General features: G+C 36.8%; 2 protein-coding genes across 11 annotated transcripts in view; one reads left to right on the top strand and one right to left on the bottom strand.

Annotated features, from left to right (window-relative positions):
• Nucleotides 1-20,502, top strand: part of LOC117983190 (organic cation transporter protein-like) — a 156,593-nt gene that overhangs the window by 2,606 nt on the left and 133,485 nt on the right. The window lies entirely within an intron of this gene.
• LOC117983304 (delta-sarcoglycan-like) lies at nt 533-20,137 on the bottom strand. Of its 10 annotated transcripts, none has more exons than XM_069499065.1 (7): nt 9,718-10,000; nt 8,325-8,487; nt 3,898-4,163; nt 3,268-3,457; nt 2,861-3,053; nt 2,297-2,420; nt 533-2,197 (listed from the first exon to the last, which is right to left on the bottom strand). In XM_069499065.1, the coding sequence occupies exons 3-7, from the start codon at nt 4,138-4,140 to the stop codon at nt 2,009-2,011; spliced, it is 939 nt and encodes a 312-aa protein (XP_069355166.1). In that variant the 5' UTR covers nt 4,141-4,163; nt 8,325-8,487; nt 9,718-10,000; the 3' UTR covers nt 533-2,008. The 10 variants fall into 10 exon arrangements, with proteins under 10 accessions (XP_069355166.1, XP_069355167.1, XP_069355164.1 ...); XM_069499066.1 differs by having other exon boundaries at nt 9,759-10,000; XM_069499063.1 differs by lacking the exon at nt 9,718-10,000 and adding an exon at nt 8,856-9,471.

Raw genomic sequence — 20,502 nt, 5'->3', positions numbered from 1 at the left:
GCCCTCCGGGCGAAGGGATTTAAATGATTTTGAATTGGGTGAAAAATACTTTTTTCTTTTCGTTATAAAAATAGGCTATTGCGGTTGCAATTAGGACGGGTGGAGACGACAGTAATTACAGTAGTCTTCGCAGTCGCGGTTGCGGTTTCTACCTACGCCCTACACGCTGACATTACGTGACTGCACTAATCACTAGGATTGACTAGGTATCTGGAAAAATACACCTACAAGTACCTATCTACACAGCTATACTAATATTAGAAAGAATACTGTGAAAATACATACTGAATCGATTTTACTAATTCTTTCACCATTAGAAAGCCACTTCCACCATCAGGATTGAGAAGTTGGGTCATGAAAGATTACAAATATGAACTTTTACAAAAATAGGTACCTACACCTTACACTTTCGAGTTTCACATTTTACTAGAGATAGCCCATTTCCATGCTTGAAGTAGCATGTGAAAAGTCCCCTCAACAATCGACTAGGAAACCAGCCAATTTGACAAAATAATATACTAAGACATAGTTACCAAATTCGTTTATTAATATAATTTAATCGGTCACAATTAATATAAGTATTTTATATAATTTATCATTTCTTAATTTTTAGTTGTCTCTTACTAATATCACACTTTTAAAGTAAATAAAAAATAGTGTACCTAGTGTGCCCTGTGCAATATTACCTAATGAGAATCCGTTCGATGTACTTACTTTGTTATAAGGTACTTTATTTCGTTAATTAAACAGCTTTATCAAAGCTATAAATCTGTTTATTAATTTTGTTTACATAAGTAATTAGTATAGGTAAGTATAACGCGTACAATTTAACTTCTCACACGCCATGACTATTTGTGTCCATGTCAAAAGTTCGATTTTAGTTCTTTTGTTAAAGGTGAACTCGCATTTTTGACATGACAGTTGACCCATAGAGTTAAAATGGCGCGTGAGGAGTCATTTTGTAGGGATTATACCCACTTGTTTTTAATTTAGTCATAGGTACGTACTTATATTACAATACCCAACGTGTCAAAATATGTAAGAAACTGTGGTTACTTAGTTTATAAGGATAGGATTAAGATTATCGTGTTGATTAGTATTTTCATACCGATAAATACTACACTGTAGGTACGGTATACACATACTTAAATCTAAAATTGATTTTTTGTGTGGCAATTATCAGGTAACTTTGTGTTTCTAAAATTATCAAATACATTTGTTTATATTTACGGGAAGATAATTTCTTGTGGTTTAAATTTCGTCAACATTCCCTTACTGAAAGAGTTTTCGAAAATAAAATTTTCATCATGAGGTCCCTAGGCAATGCAAACCTTGGGAACTTGCTTCTTTCCCCTTTTCAATTCAAGTAAGTATAGGCAGAGTCAGGTAATGTGTACCAGCTAATATTAGATGTGTGTTTTTTTGTTTTTAGGGCTCCGTACCTTTCTAGGATCACTTCGTTGTCTGCACGGGTTGTCTGTCTGTCCGTCTGCCCGTCGTGTCTGTCAAGAAAACTTATAGGGTACTTTCTTTTGACCTAGAATCATGAAATTTGGTAGGTAGGCACAAGTAAAGGAATAAATAAGAAAACCGTGAATTTGTGGGTACATTAAAATGTGTTCATGAACAAATAATGTATTTTCAATTTTCAACTGAGCATAACTATACCAAGTATCATATGAAAGGGGTTTACCTGTACATTCTAAAACAGATTGTCATTTATTTTTATGCAAAGTAGTTTTTGATTTATCGTGCAAAATGTCGAAAAAAAAACTAGTACGGAACCCTCAGTGCGCGAGTTTGACTCGCACTTGGCCGGTTTTTTTCAAAAACAAACCTTAAATCTTTAGGCAACAAATCTATACCACTTCTACTTATTTTTCTACCACTGTTGTTGTTGTTGTTTTTTTGTTTTGAAAATCTGTCAAATTGATTCCTCAGTTAGTTTATCCAATATAAGATTGGGTCTTTGAACCTTTGGGCCTTTAACTAAATAAGATCAGCTGTATTATCGGCATAGTTCAGTATCGTGATCATGCATCGCACAAATAGACTCTGGAGCTGCCAAGAACAATTTTCCGGAAGCGCACGCGCACAATTGATAAACTTTTCTTCCCCATGTCCTTTTCTGTGGAACATCTGTTACAGATGCTTCTATAAGATTGTGGATTATAATATTCGAAGCGTGAAGTTTTATCTGTAATAAATAGACGAGGTGTTCATTAATTAAAAACCAATTGTAGCTTATTGAAGAGTTATTGATTTATTACAGTAAAACAATTATATCAAAACTTACAGCTCCGACGTCCGATTTAAGCGTTATGTTGCTATGTGATGTTATGTCGATGCCGCCTGCTCTACTTTCAAGAAATATGGACTGTGGTGCTCTCACATCGAGCCGTCTTGTCAATGATTCCAATCTGAAAATATCGATGTTAATATTTGGTTAAATCTTGTAATTGAATTTTAGGCTGGTTCCTGTCCAACGATTGAGCCGAAATTTGGAACACATATTGTAACTGTGATGACATCACTGTTACAATATGAGTTCAATGCAATGATATTGAAGTGTGGAGGTGGACTTGTAACTTAGGCGAGATGTGATATAGAAACTCCTCAACTTCCCAACAACTCGACCGACTTGCTTGGGCTCGTTAGATTTGTCTTGACAAGCACCTACTGTAGACTTAAATGATGACTGTCTGAGTCCTGTCTGATGATCTCATGATGACGTCAGGAGGTGGTGAAAGGGCCTAATCAATTACCCATTTTATAACTCTCGTCGTATTTGGGCTCGTTGGATTTGTCTTGATATATTCGTTTTAACTTTTATCTACGCTCATATACTTTTAATACTTACTGCAAATCAGAGCCAGGTGGTGCACGTACTATTGGTGTTTGGAGCGCACTCTTTACTGTTAGGCCTCCTGCTCCGTCTAGAGTTAGGGCCTCTGCGGACACACGGACTTCTTCCCGAGACGCGTAGAACACCTCACCTCCCTTTGCGTCTCTGACTTCAAACACTTGTCCACTGCACTCAATAACATCTCGTTCTGAAAAATTATAATTTAAAATATCCTTTATTCTATCCTAAAAGCCATAATTTGGCACTGCTGAAAGCCACAAAGCAAAATAATAAGAAGAAGAAAGCCATAATTTTATACCATAAGTAAAACTACTTTTTGTTGAATTGTTTATTGTAATAGGAATGGAATAATCAGTTGAATTAGACATACGAGGGGTTTGTAGTAAAATATGTATACTCACTTATTACTACTTTAGCCTGGTTGACATGACCAGGCTCTGAAACGACGACAGAGAAATTGCGGTGTGAATGTAAGGTAATAGGTAGAGCCGCCTGCGACGAAATTGTCGAAGCAACTAGTTTGTCTACTATCCACACCTGCCCATCTAGATGAACGCCGTCTTTAATAATTGTTATTGGACCAATGCCCCTCTGGAAAATAGTACGTATAGTTAAATTGCAATAAAAACAGGTATCTTTACATAGAGAGAGTCAGCGTGTGCCAGACCTTCGTTGTTTTATAAAAGCTGAAAGTTTTTCTGCGTATTGCCCCCAACATAGGGAGGAATGTTCAGCGACTATGAAGTTTGGATCATGGTGACTTTGGGAGATAAAATAGATAACAGATAATAAAGGTGTAAAAAATCTTACGTCAAAGTATAAAGTCTAATTTATATGTAATTTTCTTCGGAATAGTATTAAAAACCACGTCATGAACTGCCAGACAGTGTTGTGGCAATCCCCTGCCAGACGCCCGTATAGTTAAATAAATTGTTATAGTTTGGGAATCTGGCAGGGGCCACGATACTAAGTGTCTATCGATACTAGATACTAGGTGTCTAAATCCATTTCAGTACTCAAAATGTTCTTACCGCCGTCAATTTTAATGTACTTATGATCCATAACGTCAAGGCAATATTCATAAACACAAGCACCATTAGCAATACTATAATGCCATACAATAAGTTTCTTTTCCACCCTCTCGTGACCCATACTGGAAGGCAGCTAGATGGTGTAGCGTTTGATGTGTTTGTTACTGCTGCAGGAGGAGGGTCACCAGTTGGAGTACAGCCCCACCCTCTGATTCCTTCAGTTGTTGTGTCCTCTACTTTCATTTTAAGGTGTTCTCCGTTCTATTCTGCAACCAACATGCTATGTTTAATTTTTACTAGCGGGTGCCCGCGACTTCATACGCGTGGATTTAGATTTAGATAAAATGCCATGGGAACTCTTTGATTTCCCGGGATAAAAAGTAGCCTATGTCACTCTCCAGGTCTTTAGCTATACCCATGCAAAATATCACGTCGATCCGTTGCTCTGTTGTGACGTGGTTGAAGGACAAACCAACACACCAACAAACAAACACACTGTCACATTTATAATAATAAGGGTACTGATAATTTAACTGAAGATTAACCAACTTCAATTTGACGTCGATATCCGCGCAAAATTTTTGAGTGGATGAGTTCACCCAATCAAAGGTTTTGCAAATATTAATATTGATTGATTGCTCGAAAATTGGTATTGATTGGTCAATTGATAATGACACAATTTTTACTCAATTATAAATTCAGCACAGTCCCATACGAATTTGGTAAAGATCTTCGGAGATGGGGGACGTAACTCCTCCGCAATCATTCGTTATCAATGCAATAATTTTATAGAGTACTAGCTTTTGCCCGCGGCTTCGCCCGCGTGGCCTACAGGAAACAAATGGCATTTTTTTCAGAAACAAACATTATAACATCAGGACGCGCACTCTTAACAGCACTGAATAACACATATAACCTTCCAACCCCCATTTCACTCCCTTAGGGGTGGAATTTCGAGAAATTTTCGGATTTTCTCATAGTCGTTTCTTAGCTGACACCTAACCTCAAGAAAAAACCTACTTTCCAAATTTCAAGTCAATTATAATATCAATAATTAAAACTTTCCCATACAAACTTTCATCCCCTATTTTACCACCCTTATGGGCGAATTTTCCAGAAATCCTGAAACACGTATTTCTTCATTTGTGACCGAAAACCCAAATACCAATTTTCTTGCAAATAACTTGAAAAATTACCGACTTTCATACAAACTTCCATCCCCCATTTAACCCACTTAGGGGTGGAATTTCGAAAAATCCTTTCTTAGTGGATACCTACTCTTCACAAAGAATAGACCCTCCAAATTTCATGTCTTTAGGACCAGCGGTTTAGGCTGTGCGTTGATATCTATGTCAGTCAGTCAGTCAGTCAGTCAGTCAGGACTTTGAATTTTATATATAATATATAATATATAACAGAAGATAGATGATTGCAGTTTTATTAGTAGGAACAGTATTAGTAGGCATAAGTAGTTATAGTTCGATATATTGTGTATAATACGCGACAGGTCGAGATGGCAATCGGGGTGGGGATAGCGCGGGTGACGTGCGAGTGTGCGGGGCGTCTCTCTGCCTCATACCCCGATTGCCATCTCGACTTGTTGCGTACTATACATTGAATCGGTTTAGCTTTTCTTTAAAACCTATTATTCAAGCCACGAATGCATGAACGTTGGTCTTAAATTCTCATGAATTGTTATGTATATTGAACGCGATATATTCAACCAGTGTACCGGAGACAGGACAGTCTATTGAAAATCTAGGTCTTTTATTCTAGGTTACTGGTATATGGTGTATACCTCAAATTGCAACTTATGTAAAACCGATAGCTCGAGGCCGATGCCGGAAAACCTGAACGCTTTGTATCGCGGGAACAAATAATACGAAATGCAACTATTCGCTAAGCTCTTTACAAACGTACAAAAATCGGGAATGTAGTTACACAGAGTTCTTTTACCTACTACCTATTAGTTTATTTTATCTACTAACAGAGTAGGTAATGCAACGCTCACGTGACCCTGTCTTATCCTAGCCTTGGAAATTCATATGTTTGGAACCAATAGCCATCAATAATGAATTATTATGATAGAGACTATTTATTGGTTGAGCGGTAACAAGCATAATAACATGTTAATACATCAATTTTCTTTGAACCATCTGAATCTTATGGGTCAAGTCGTTAAATTTTTCATAAATTTTAGGAAATATGCTACTTTTTTGCACCTACCGCAACCTTGCAGTAGGTACCTACGTGGTAATCTAAGCCTGTTTTTTTTTTATTTATTTATTCTAATTCGGTACACCAACAACAAGTAGACAAAGCGCTGAAATAAATAATACATACCTAGTCTTTTTCTGAGGCAATCGGGGTGGGAACGCCACGCACATCCGCACAGCCCCCAGGCTAAATCGGCGCGGGCGAGCGCGGGTGACGTGCGGGTGTGCGGGGCGTCCCCTCGCCTCATACCCCGATTATCATGTCGTCCTGTCGCGAACATAATATACCTACGAGCTACGTACAATACATTGGAAGCAAAAAAGTTAAACACGACACGGAATAAAGTGCAGTGCGCTAATGAATACGGCGACAAGCGAATAGCGACTAATGAGTAGGTAGGGTAGACCAGAAACCTGGATTTTCGAAAATCTTCTTCTTTCGAAGACCTTTTTTCTCCAATCTACGCGACAACGTAAATTGTACCTACTGTAAAAGAGCAACAAAAAGCAGCCAAATAAACTAAGAAGAAGAGAAGGAGAAGAACGTTCTTGAGTAGGTAGGTATACCATAAACGATGTTTAGGGACTTTAAACACGAACTTGTAGCCAAATTCGTTTTTTAAAGCTGTCTCATAAATAATGAACCTGATTGAAAAATGAAAAATGAAAATTAATTTAGATTAACTAAACATATCGAAATATATTATAAATACGTACCTAGGTAGGTCCCTATAATCAATTTTTCCTTAATTGAACTAAAAGGTAAACAAGTAGCTTCTAGCTGAAATGCGTAAAGGGCCGCACTGAAAACGGCTCATAGGACCTTGTTACCGCAAACGTACAATGAAATCATGAAACGAGAGAAAAACCTAGATTTTCTGAAGCGCTGGGAAAATCGCGTTGCTTATACGCGTTTCTCCGTAATACCCTTTTCTATCTATCAAACATGCATTTAAAGCTTATTTATTTTAATATTTATGTGATCTACTAATAATAAAATTAGGTATTGGTGCATACATAGAATAGAAAAATTATTGGTCAAGTGCGAGTCGGACTCTCACAAAGGGTTTCGTACCATCGTATAAGAAATGACACTTTGTATTTTTATTCATATTCATGGCGGCCATTTTGAAATTTACATTATTTGTTGTTATACCGGCAAAAGAATTATACACATTCTGTGAAAATTTCAACTCTCTACCTATTACGGTTCATGAGAGACAGCCCGCTGACAGACAGACGTATGGACGGACGGACACCGGAGGCTTAGTAATAGGGTTCCGTTTGTACCCTTCGAGTACGGAACCCAGGAAAAACAGTGTACGGAAGTTAACGAACAATGAACACCGCGGCAGGCGGCGAGTGAGCCGCAGACGGTAATGAAAACCTGTAAGGCTGCTACACGATCTTTTCGTAAATGCTTCTTAAATAGTCCCGAGTGCCGTTAATAATACTGTAGTACTGCAGAAAATTTCCCTTTACAGTTTAAAAGCACGATATTTTCTGGTAATGTTGTGTTTAATTGCAGTTAGGGGCGTTGCGAAACTTAAAACAATACGACAGAAAATTTTACATTCTCCTGTAAGATGTGAAAAGTAAAGTGTTGATAGAAAATATATATTGTATTAAGTAAAGTTTAGTAAACAAGGTAGGTTCACTTTTAAGCAAACGTTTTATTTTAGGTTACACCGCAATATTTCCCAATATGGAGTCATACATAATAATGCAATACGTATTGAGTGGACATAGGTACAGTGACCAATCTATTCTGACCACGATCTGCACTTGTGCAACCTGCCCACTGATGCTTTTTTCATTTCAGCCAGTTATTTTACCTGACAGATGTTTTTAAAAGCAATGAATTTTCTATTTTTATGTTTTACTAGCTGATGCCCGCGACTTCGTCCGCGTGGATTTACATTTTTCAAAATCCCGCGGGAACTCTTTGATTTTCCGGGATAAAAAGTAGCTTATGTGTTCATCCAGGGTATAATATATCTCCATTCCAAATTTCATCCAAATACGTTCAGCCGTTTTTGCGTGATTGAGTAACAAACATCCGAACATCCAAACATCCAAACATCCACACTTTCACATTTATAATATTAGTAGGATGCAATCAGTGGTCTGATGCAGATTAATTATTATCCAAGTGAGAATAAATTACTGTTTGGTTTATTTGTTACATTGTCGTACGTAATAGGTACTTACATTATCAAAATGGATCACCATTACATCACTTATTTTGAACTAGCGGATTCCCGGCGTGTGCTACTACGCAAAAAAATCTAAAAATCTCACTCTAAACCATCTTCGCATTATTGCTTTTCTAATGAAACCGATTTGGGGCACATCGGTTGGATGGTTACAAAGTCTAGAACGGACAACAGTAGAAACATTTTTTGTGTGTTTATATATTAAAGAAGAAGACAAATGAGAGCTTGGATTTCCAAAAGGACTCTCACTGCCCTGAATTCTGAATGATCATAGCTTTGAAACTTATCTGATGTCGGTAACACTAAACCAATTGTAATAAAGTAGGCATACAGTTTTTTTTGTATGCTTAAGAATGTATTATGCAATATTTAAAGTTTGTAAAAGTAAATGTATGTACCTACTTATCATACAATTGTTTAAATCAACGAGTAGGTATTTACTAAAACGGTCTTCTTTGTATGGACGATGTTCTTTCAAAGAATCCTTTAATAATTTAAAATTTACGTGTGAGTATCGTATGTATACCTATGTTACTTAGATGCATATGTAAGCTGCGAGGTCTGTCACTGCCTTTGTCGTTGGCGCTTTTCACGGCAGTACAATGGCCGGCACTTCAAAAGTGAATATATCCATAGGCAAATGTCGTTGATCCCATGAAACCGATAAGTCCAAACATTACGTTTTAAGCTACTCCGAGTATGTTATTCTGTATATCAAAATTGGTAATCAGATTCAACTTGCAAAAGCCAAAATACTTGTTATTCTGTTTGTTTACATTTAAGGTAGACCTAACGTCACATAAACGTGGATACAATCAAGTGCACATTCAAATGGCTTTGACCTAATTAGAGTGAGAACCGAATTTGGCGCGCCGTGAATTGAGTTATAGCAGCGATAGGCTTTTGTTAACGTTGTAGACGGCTGCACCGGGCGGGTGATGTGACTGAGACTAGATAAATTCATAGGTGCTAGAAGCAACACTCGAAATATCTAGTACGAGCGAGGTAAGGCGGGCGTGCTCTAGAATATAATATCAGGCGGTAGAGTGGCCCGTGCGATTCCCGTGCGGGGTGTCCGCAGCCGTTGGTCCTCGTAATAAACGATATAGTGCGAAAATAGAACGAATATCGCTGTGCTTTCCACCTACCTAAATAAAATACCGATGCTTGCTGCATTCCCGCCTTTTGCGAGCTACGGTTTTGTTTTATGAATTTCCGCGCCCCGATCGATCTGACGCCGCCTGTTTAAAAATAAAGTGACTCCAAGCCGCATTAATAGTCCAAACGAAAGTAGGTAAATTGGCTGTGTCCTATTTTCATTCAACAAAAATCGAATAAGCTTCACAATTTGCTATGTTTTTATGAGGAAGTAGTAAGCTGGAAATCACTTTGATCGGGTAACCACTTTGTCGGAACGAACGTTGCTTACAATCTTTTCTTCTGAGTGACACTTGTTTTAATAATATTTAACGCCATTAGATCAATGTCTATTTATTGTCCACTTTAAAACACAACATCGTACTCCGTCGAAATATTTTAGTATGACGTTTACGTGAATGACGTAGTGAACCACGCGGTTCCAGGTTTATAACGGGACTGGAAGTATCGTGCGCCAGCGACGCTGGTGCCGAATCCGCTTCGTTTTGAAGCGCTACATTTTTAATCAGGCGCCTGTCTCGCGCGGGACATAACTCGGATATGCTCCAGATACAGCTGAGTCCCACTTTATTATGAATTCCAGTTAACAGCATCATTAACTGGCACCTTCGCGTAATTTAGTTAAAAATGTATGCGTTGTGGCCATGTCGCAACGTATTAGTTGGAACAATCAACTCGATTAGCTTTGGGAAACTTTTGCGGGTTGAATAGGGGCAAGGGTTGATGTTATTGAGATTTAATCGTGTGTTGAAAAGTACTGTGTTTTCACGAAGTACTATTAAATTATTCTTGATTTAAGGTGTAGAGACTTAGACCCACTAGCACAAGGACCGTTAAATTGATATAATTAAAAATGCTGTCGCTTTTTGGCAATAGCATAAAGCGGTTACCAAAAAGTGACAGCAATTAAAAAAATATAACTAAATCATAAATCGGAAGTGGCGTTGTGTAAGTGGGCCTGGGGTTGATTCACATTCGCAGCGAATCGAAACGATACCTATTTAAAAAATTTACGTATCATGTATAATAGTGCCTAATGAATAATCTCGAATGATCTCAAACAGATAATTGGCTTATTAACTAAGATTCTTTTGCTTATGAGGTGACCAAACATTTTACATTTTCACTAGGTGTATCTTATAGAACTGCGGCGTTTCGTAGAAACTGTAGAAATTTTTCATATGATAGATTACTTTCGAAAATCTTAAAACCAAACTAAAACGAACCATTTCGTCTCTGTTTGTATATCACTGTCATTGTTGACCCAGCTGTCAGACGCTTAAATTAGATTTAACCTTTGCCTAACTTATACAAGTTTGCATCCAAACGTTTATACCTAGATAGTGGGGCCGATTCTCTTGTGCACAATCTCTAAAATAAACTAAATTAAGACGTCTAAATCTAGTGCTATCCTTTTCGGCAAGCAACATTATGGGATAACAGGGATAGCAATAGATTTAGACGTGTCATTTTAGTTTAGTTTAGAGATTGTGTACAAGAGAATCGGCCCCATTATTTTGTTAAACAAAAAGCTTAAAATGCGCTAGGCCGTACGTATACCTACTTAATAATTTATACGGCCTAGCACTATATCCGATTAGTGCTGTTTAATTTGATAAAGTCATATTAAAATAATTGATTGATTTGATTTTGATTTTATAAATTCTCTATTATAATTTTTAGCAAAAAGTTTAGGGTTAAAAGAAAATTAAAAGCTAAGCTCTGAAGAATTCATTTTTCAAATCGACTCCTATCACCTAGGTTATTTCTAGGTACCTATCTACCTATACCTACTCTTATCTAATCCGTGAAATTTGGTAGAGCATATTTCGGTAGGCCGGCCGGCCCACTACTGAGCACGGGTCTCCTCTCAGAGTGACTAGGGTTTAGGCCATAGTCTGCCACGCTGGCAGACTTCACACACTTTTGAGAATATGAAGAACTCAGGTTTCCTCACGATGTTTTCCTTCACCGTTAAAGCAAGTGATATTTAATCCTTTAAAAAAACAATTTAGTGGTGCGTGCCCGGGATCGAATCCCGAACTCCCGAAAAGAAGGCAGATGTCTTAACCACTAGGCTGTCACCGCTATCAAATTAGAAATTTATATTGATTATAATATTTACTATATTATTATGGTACTTAGTTATAAGTCAATAGTGTAAGTCAATTATTATTTGATATCATAGTATCATAAAAATTTAGTGATTTAAAAAATTGTTTGGATTTGACTATACGTTTGTTTTCTTAACAGAGTTGCTGTGTATCCATTCAAATCTTAATTAAGTCAGTAACCAGTTTTATATAATTTAGTAGGTAGTTGACAGCACAAACGAACTAATATCACCGCTACACAGGATAGCTCTTGCGTCGTCTTTATGAATGAATAATGCGGTTATTTCGGGGGTTGTATGTTACACCGGAATATTTTGCATATATCAATTAATTATACGTTGACAAGCTTTTTGCTCCCTTTATAAATATTAAAAGCACTGTGGTTTATTGGCAATAAATTTTAAAAGACTAATTTTGAAAGTGCACTTAACTTAGATAAAAGCCGTGCTAGGTTTTCAGTTTTTAGGAAAAATACACTTAAGTGATGACATGCCATAGGCTGTTTGAATAAGCCGTCTTACAGCAAAAAAAAAGGTTTTTATTTAGATGTAGGTCCAGATTAAACTGCCATTTTTAGGGTTCCATACCCGGAGAATGCCAACGGGACCCTATTACTGATATGCCTTCGCTGTCAGTCCGTCCGTTTGTCCGACCGCATCCATCCGTCTGTCCGTCCGTCTGTTCATTCCGTCTCGCTCTCAGTGGACTCTATCTCATTAATCGTAATAGGTACCACTAGTCGTCAATTAAAGAGAAAATAAAAATAGCTGAAAAAAAAAACTGTTTTTAGTTCTGACTCATCTCCTTTCAAAGCAGAAAACCTTGAAACAGATTTGATAAAACAGTGTTCGCATCTTTTGCTAGTTCATGAACAGCAATGAAATCATATTGGATGTGACGGAATGTTTCCATAGAAGTTTTTATTGAGCTGATAAGTGTGAGCCTCGAGGGACACGAGGCCACTTTAGATAGATAGGGACGTCGTTGTGAAGAGATCGATCTCTTCAGTGGTGTTTAATGAAGCTTGACGCAGAGATATAGAGTATAGACCAAGGTTTTTTAAAACCTATAGGCAGTGAGGTACATACTCAATCTGGTATAAGTCCCGCAAATTGCTATTGCGCTGGAACCATGTCTCATTAACATCGAAATGACGTCATTTTGACGCCAGCCAAAATAAAAATATACCGTCAGCTCCAAACTTTAGTCTAGTGCTGACGTCGCTAAAATGGCGGCCACGAGCATTAGCAATTTGCGGGACTTAATACAAAAGAGCAACTTGTTCACCCGCCTCAGTTTCGCCCGGGTTACTTACTCCAAGCAAAAATATGAAGAAGTAGGTATAATATGACAATCCATACTAATATTATAAATGCAAAAGTGTGTCTATCTGTCTGTCTGTCTGCTAGTCTTTCACGGCCCATCAGTTCAACCGATTTTGACAAAATTTGATACAGAGATAGCTTGCATCCTGGGGAAGGACATAGACTACTTTTTATCCCGGAAAATCAAAGAGTTCCCATGGGGTTTTTAAAAACCTAAATCCATGCGGACGAAGTCGCGGGCATCATCTAGTATATAATATAGTAAAAATATAAACTGCTTCATATAAAATGTTCGTGATGTTTTGAATCCGCGCCTCGTCCGCGCGTCGTACGTGGCACGGCCCGCGCCCGCCACGTGCTGGCATAAATCTCTTAAATTGCTCTGAGAAAAGAGAGAGAAAGAAATGGAAAAAGAAGTACAAGACTAACAAGCAGAAAATTATATTAATTATTGAGTATTATAACGCTGCTGAATAAAGCGGCAACTAAAGTAACACTAATAAAAGTTTTGAAAATATCAGGACAAAATCGGGTAGGTGGGTAGGTGTGACAAAAATTTACTTTTCTTAATAATGGGAATAAAAGGGGCTCTTTTTGATACGATTCGACGTGATTACTGGCAAGTGCTCGGGTGTGATTCTCGTTTAATACAGGCACTGTTGCCACCCGATCCTGTTTTAGGAAACAATCCCCCCTAATCCCTGCGTGATGCTGCATAATGTGCCGTGCCCCCAGACTTGCCACTAAACCTATCATTTTAAGAAAAATCTGTTCGCAGAAAAATATTTCTCTTGTTTTAAAATATCTTGGAAATGTGATAAAACCATCTATAGAGTTTTCGAAGTAATTAAAGCTATTTAGGACAGATATAGGTATAAATATGAAAGTTATATGTAATTAAGTTTTGGTTAAATATCCATTTAATTTAGCTTAGTTGATTGATACGTTCCATCTTAAATCATACATGTCATTCGTCTTAAAATGGTGTACTTTTATTTACAAAAAACAGGCCAAGTGCGAGTCAGACTCGCGTACTGAGGGTTCCATACCTACTTGGGTATTTTTATCCACATTTTGCACGATAAATCAAAAACGATTATGCATAAAAATATATAAAAATCTGTTTTAGAATATACAGATAAAGCCCTTTCATTCAAGTACTTTGAAAATTGAAAATATTAATTATTTGCACATTTTAATTTTTTTGTATGATGCAACCACAAATTCATGGTTTTCAGATTTATTCCTTCACTTGTGCTATAAGACCTATCTACCTGCCAAATTTCATGATTCTAACTCACGGTAAGTACCGTATAGGTTTTCTTGACACATACGACACACAGATGGACAGACGGACAGACGGACAGACGGACAGACAGACAGAGGTACGAAACCCTAAAAACGGCAATTTAAGTGGTTGAAATTCGTTTATGATGTAATAATACAAAGTGAACGAGAACAAAACCGCAGAAATGGTGCGTCCCAAGCTAAAGTTTCCCATCATACCTGCGTCACTTTAAAATTGAAAAACTTTCGCAAATGCCTTTCTTATGGAAATACGAGTAGTTCGCGTTTGCGTTTGAGTGAGTTGTCATTGTGAGGATTCAGTGCGGTAATAATAGTTTGGTCTCCACTTACAGAAAATAACTGAAAAAGCTTTTGGATTTATTTCTCAGTAGGTACTGATGTTATAAATAAGTAGGTACTTAATACGATATTAAGGTCCAAACGCATTTTCGCAACGCGGCAGCGCCTTGCTCCATACAAACTCATATAAACTATATTTTCCACCCCTGCGCCGCGTCTCTCAAGTGCATTTTGCTAAATACAAACTCATATTATAAAACTATATTTGCCGTCCGCGTCGCGCCGCACCGTGTCGCGAAGCGCAGCGAATGTGCGTTGACATCTTTATGTTATTATGGGGCACCATACGTACTCCGTATGGGAACAATCAATGATTATATAGAAGCAAAAACAATGCAAACAATATACAATATATCATATATCATAAAGATCAACGGGATCTTTGAAAACCTTAATCTACACCGACGATGTCGCGGGAAAAGATGTCGTGTGGTAAGTAGTCATAATATTTGAACTTTAAACAGCTCTCCTAAAATCGATACTTGTATAGTTAGTGCAATATAACCAAGCCATCGATAATATTATGATATCAAGTAAGATAATATTATCCCCATACTTACCGCAAATTGTATTTGTAATTATTCAAAAAAACCAGCCAAGTGCGAGTCGGGCTCTCGCAATGAGGGTTCCGTACTACAGTCGTATTTTTTCGACATTTTGCACGATAATTCAAAAACTATGATGCATAAAATAAATAAAAATCTGTTTTAGAATGTACAGGTGAAGACCTTTCATATGATACCCCACTTGATATAATTATCTCACTTCGAAAGTTGAAAATACTAATTATTAGTTTCATGACCACAATTTTTTTTGTGTGATCTAACCCTAAATTCACGGTTTTCAGATTTTTCCCCAAATGTCAGCTATAAGATCTACCTACCTGCCAGATTTCATGATTCTAGATCAACGGGAAGTATCCTGTAGGTTTCTTGACAGACAGACGGACAGACAGACAGACTGACAGACAGACAACAAAGTGATCCTATAAGGGTTCCGTTTTTCCTTTTGAGGTACGGAACCCTAAAAACAGTGGTTATAAACTTGAATACGAATGCAATTGTCGAGTTGCGTATTTTTAGGACAGCAAAATGCAAGCGGCGGGATAGGCGGTGTAAATCCGTATGAAATATTGATACAGTTTCGTGTAAACGTGTAACAAATGCGGTAATTTAAGCCACCTGCCGGCCGCGGTGCCGTGACTCCGCTATGCACCAATTTTTGAGTTCACCTTATGTTGCTGTTATCAATATATCAATTTTATTTTACGTAATGTTACGAGCACAGAATGTAGCGGTGTGCCTGCGCGAGTGTAATGGTACGATTACACCTAACGAGTACAGTGGCGAGTCAGTGTCCTCGGCCGAGTACTCGGTTGGTATAAACACTTGTGAGTGCTCGGCGCAATTTCGAAATACGTGTAAACGGCCACCACAGCACTGTCTCGGCCGAGTGACATTTTACTGTCTCGCTTCACTACTCGGTAGGTGTAATCAGCCCATAAGTTTTGCGTGAAAACTTGAAACTGAAGATCGCGTTCAATGTCAATATTAGCCTTAGATTAAGGACTATATTAGGTAGGTACATACTAGGTTTTTTTAAATTAAAAATGCTATATCTGTACCAAATATCGTCAAAAGCGGTTAAACAGATGGGCCGTGAAAAGCTAATAGACAGACAGATAGACACACAATTTCTCATTCACAACATTAGACTATTATATTTAAGTAAATACTCTTCCGGCGTCCGTGTTTCCTACCACGTATAACTTAGCCTACTTTCAAGGCAAGAGTAAATAGGCATCATCTAGGCAAGCTACAACTTAGACCTCATCATTGCTTTTTTAAAGCATGACTGTCAAGCCCAAACCTATAATGCAAAAAAAATTGATATGGATGGATATGGATATTGTTTTATTAATCCTAATCCTAATCTTCTATAATATAAAAATGAATCGCTAAATGTGTTACTCATCGCAAATCTCGAGAACAGCTGAACCGATTTCGCTAATTCTTTTTTTATTATATTTCTTGAAGTACGAGGATGGGTCTTACGGAGAGAAAAATTTTAAAAATTGCCTGAAAAATTAATCGACTGTTAGGCGGTACGAAGTTCGCCGGGGCAGCTAGTAATACTATAAATGTGAAAGTGTGGATGTTCGGATGTTTGTTACTCAATCACGCAAAAACTACTGGACGGATTTGGCTGAAATTTGGAATGGAAATAGATTATACCCTGGATTAAGACATAAGCTACTTTTTATCCCGGAAAATCAAAGAGTTCCCGCGGGATTTCGAAAAACGTAAATCCACGCGGACGAAGTCGCGGGCATCAGCTAGTCTAACAATAAAACTTTACAACGGAAGCTACGATTCCCATTAAAGCGGAAACACAATGATTATATTCGAGTGTTTTCTGTATTTATTCACGTGAGATTATTTACAGTAGCATTTACGGAGGCATGCTACTCCCGCGTGTTGATTTAGGACTATACACCCCATGGGTGTTAAACGCGTGTTTCATTTCTTTCTCATTTATGCGAGTATTTCTAGAGCTCTTACAAACGTTATTTGATTTACGGTCATTTAAAGTTAATTAATTATATTAACAAGGAAACACGTAATTAGTATAAAATCTTTTGAGCTAAAAGTTTTATGTTACCCACTATATCAACGCATAACATTTCGCGGTTTAAGTTGGCAGTTATACTTACTCCTGGAGCGTCATGGTGAGGAGTTGGAACACGGAGTTCACATACCTATTTGGTACTTGGTATTTTCGAGTTAATAGAAAAATTGTAAATGTCGAAACAAAATAATTCTTTCATAAGATGTTAGTTCTAAATTGTTACGCACGACTTATCTGTCTAGATTTACATGATGGAGCCGCCAATAATTTCAATTATATAATAACTTCGCACCTAGGATTGGAATAATCTAATTTTTTTTGTATAATTCTGTTGGTGGTTCAATAGAAAAAGTCAAGAAATTGTGTAAATAAAGACTGACTTCTAACTATTGCCATACATAAATGTAACTTAAAATATTAATACATTTTTTTTCCAATTTATTAAATTAAGAAAAATATTTACAGGTTACAACAAATTCAGGTATAATCATAATATAGATAGCTAAACTTTTACCTAGCTTCCGCTTGCGACGATTCAGTTACTTTTGTTTAAATACTTTTAAGCCTGACTTCTAATAAATACATAATTGTAAAATTGAAAACCTAACATTCAATATATTTTAAACTTGATTTGCAATTATTATATAACATACTTACCTAATGTACGTACATACACCGCATCTACCTAGAGTAAAAATAATCAAGGAATTATCGTTCAGAAAAATTTAAAAGTTACCTCTAGTTTATATTCTTGAAAGGATTTTCATATCTACTCAGTAACATTACCCCAACCAGGCGGAGTTGGCAGAAAAGAGTCCAGTAGTAATGGTGCAATCATCTAATGAATGCTTCCGGGCAGATAAGCTTCGATTAAATGGTCTCTTTATTGCTAAAGGAAGGCGCGCCCCCTTTATGTTCGCTGCATTGAGATATCAGTTAGATAAACCGATAAAGATCGGGCAGATAGGTTATGCTCAAATTAAAACGAAGCTATACCTACCTAAGTTAGATATTATTTTGAAGCTTTTTAGTCTACTATCGCATTAAAATTGTTATCATATAACATCATAAGCTCCTTATCAAAAGGTGAATTAATATAAGAGAAATACGAATTGCACCTTATTATTATAATTTAAATTATTTAAGCGTTACTCGTAATAAATAAAAATGTATAAAAGACGTCTTTAAAAAAGGTTAAAACAGATAACTTGGTAAAATATGAAGTATTAAATATAATATTCATAACTGTGTCAAAATATCAATTATACACTAATAAATTACTTCCGTTATAAGACGCTGGTAGATCGCGAGATAAGTGTTGTACGTACGTAGGTAACACTCCGCAATTTATCGCCTGCATATCCTTTCAGCGGGTAGATAATGACCGCAGTAAAACGTTTAAGCACGGAATAACTGCTGGTGGAAGCCGTTATTACAATATTATGAATGGCTTGCCTCGCGGCGGCGTTTCGCGCTCCTCGCCCTTTTGTAGCCTCTTTGTACAGCCTACGCTGGAAAACCTTCCAATTACTGAATTTTTTTTTTTTTTTTTTTTTTTTTTTTTATTGATCACGTAAATTTCAAAAATACATTTTAAAATAAACAGTTCGCCATCCTCTAGAAACTGTTAAAGTTTATGTGAGGATGGCGAGTTCGCGTTTTACAAATTTAATAAAATCTAGGTAACAAACTTATAAAAATTAAAAGCTGTAAATTAGTGCATATTTGTACATACAAAATATCGTTACATGAAGCACTTCCTAGACCTAGACTAGGCATCCAAAGAGGCACCTAGATCCAGGAAGTGCCTCTTACAATTACGGCTACACAGTTTTATGCTGCGCGATAGGTTGTGTATTAAGTGAAGTGGGCAATACCTTGTATAGATCATGAGATATTGTGAATTTAGTATGAAGTAGGTGCTGTGATGATTTTAGAATATGAAATAGAAAGAGAAGCCTTATTTAATAATCCAACATAAAATAAATACCTAACAGAAATAAACTAAAATGCGTATCTTCATGATCGTTTATTTTATTTGGAAGATATAATAAGAACAGATAATTCTATTAAATAAACTTAAAATCTAAATTAAAAGTAAAAAAAAAACATTAAATTAAATCTTCATTAGTTTGAGTTTGAAAATCATATAAGTAGGCACCAACTCAATTAAAAGGTAAAAGTAAAAATAAATGTTTAAGAGAAGTAATCCCCAGTGTGCTTGCTCCTCAGCGCTGTCCATAAAAACGTAGTTTGGTTCTCATTTGAATATTAACCAATCAAACTCAATGAAATTTTGAAGATACGTTCTAGAAATAAATATCTGTGTCACGACTGTCCTAGATCATCTGCAATGAGGTAGTTCTAGTGCTCGTCTTCTAACTCCATCATCAGGCTCTTGTCATTGAAATTATTGCAAAGTACCTAGGTCCTGATGAAATCAACAAATGAGTCCAAATTCGACAGTCTTGCTAGGACCTAGGTATAATGCCAACAGAGAGTTTATGTCCAACTCCCTGTTCCCATCTCCATCATCAAAGACACTCAATGATACCATATTGTCATCTAAACCACACGTCTCTGCAAAATTTCAGCTTAACCGTACAATAAGAAGTAGTCGATAAATCTGTTATCAATTTTAACGGAATAAGAACATACTAGTGAAAATAATAAAAACTTTTAAAAAGTTCATTATAAAAATCAATTCAAAGTGCTAGCCGTGTGCGCAAATACTTGTAGGTACGTACTATAAATGATGAAAAGAGAAAAACGTAATTACGCAAGCGATAACTATGTTGCAAGCATTTGCAAGTGAGCGTTAAGTAGGTAAGGTAAGAAAAAGTATACATAGAATATACATACCACAGCGCATATATTACAGAACGTTCAGGGGTCGCCTAGCTCCCTCGCAGGAGGATGCGAACAGGCTTTGCTTCAGGCGGCGCGAGTAATTAGCGACGCTTTCCTTCCGTTCTCGCTGGCTCGCAGTCACTGCGCTCACCCTAGCAGCTAGTGCCTACAGCTGCGCCTCCTTTGCCTCGTTATAATATGACATCGTTACGCTTAGGTATAGCAAAATATTATCACGCTGTTTTCAGCGAAACAAAAGATTTTTTTACAAAGGAACCTCATTACGAAAACGTGCTCATTAACCCCTCAACAAATTTCTAAAAAGAAATAAAGTTTACGAATGTATGCAATAATATTCATCGCACCGAAGATCTTTAAATGAATTAGATTATTATACAACAAAGAATATCCCAGTATAAAAGACGGTACAATTTAGTCAAGAATGCTTCTT

Source organism: Maniola hyperantus, chromosome 6 (genome assembly GCF_902806685.2).
Source record: "Maniola hyperantus chromosome 6, iAphHyp1.2, whole genome shotgun sequence".
Taxonomy (NCBI): Eukaryota; Metazoa; Arthropoda; class Insecta; order Lepidoptera; family Nymphalidae; genus Maniola; species Maniola hyperantus.
The sequence above is the reverse complement of the archived record's forward strand: the minus strand, read 5'-3'. Positions and strand labels throughout refer to the sequence as shown.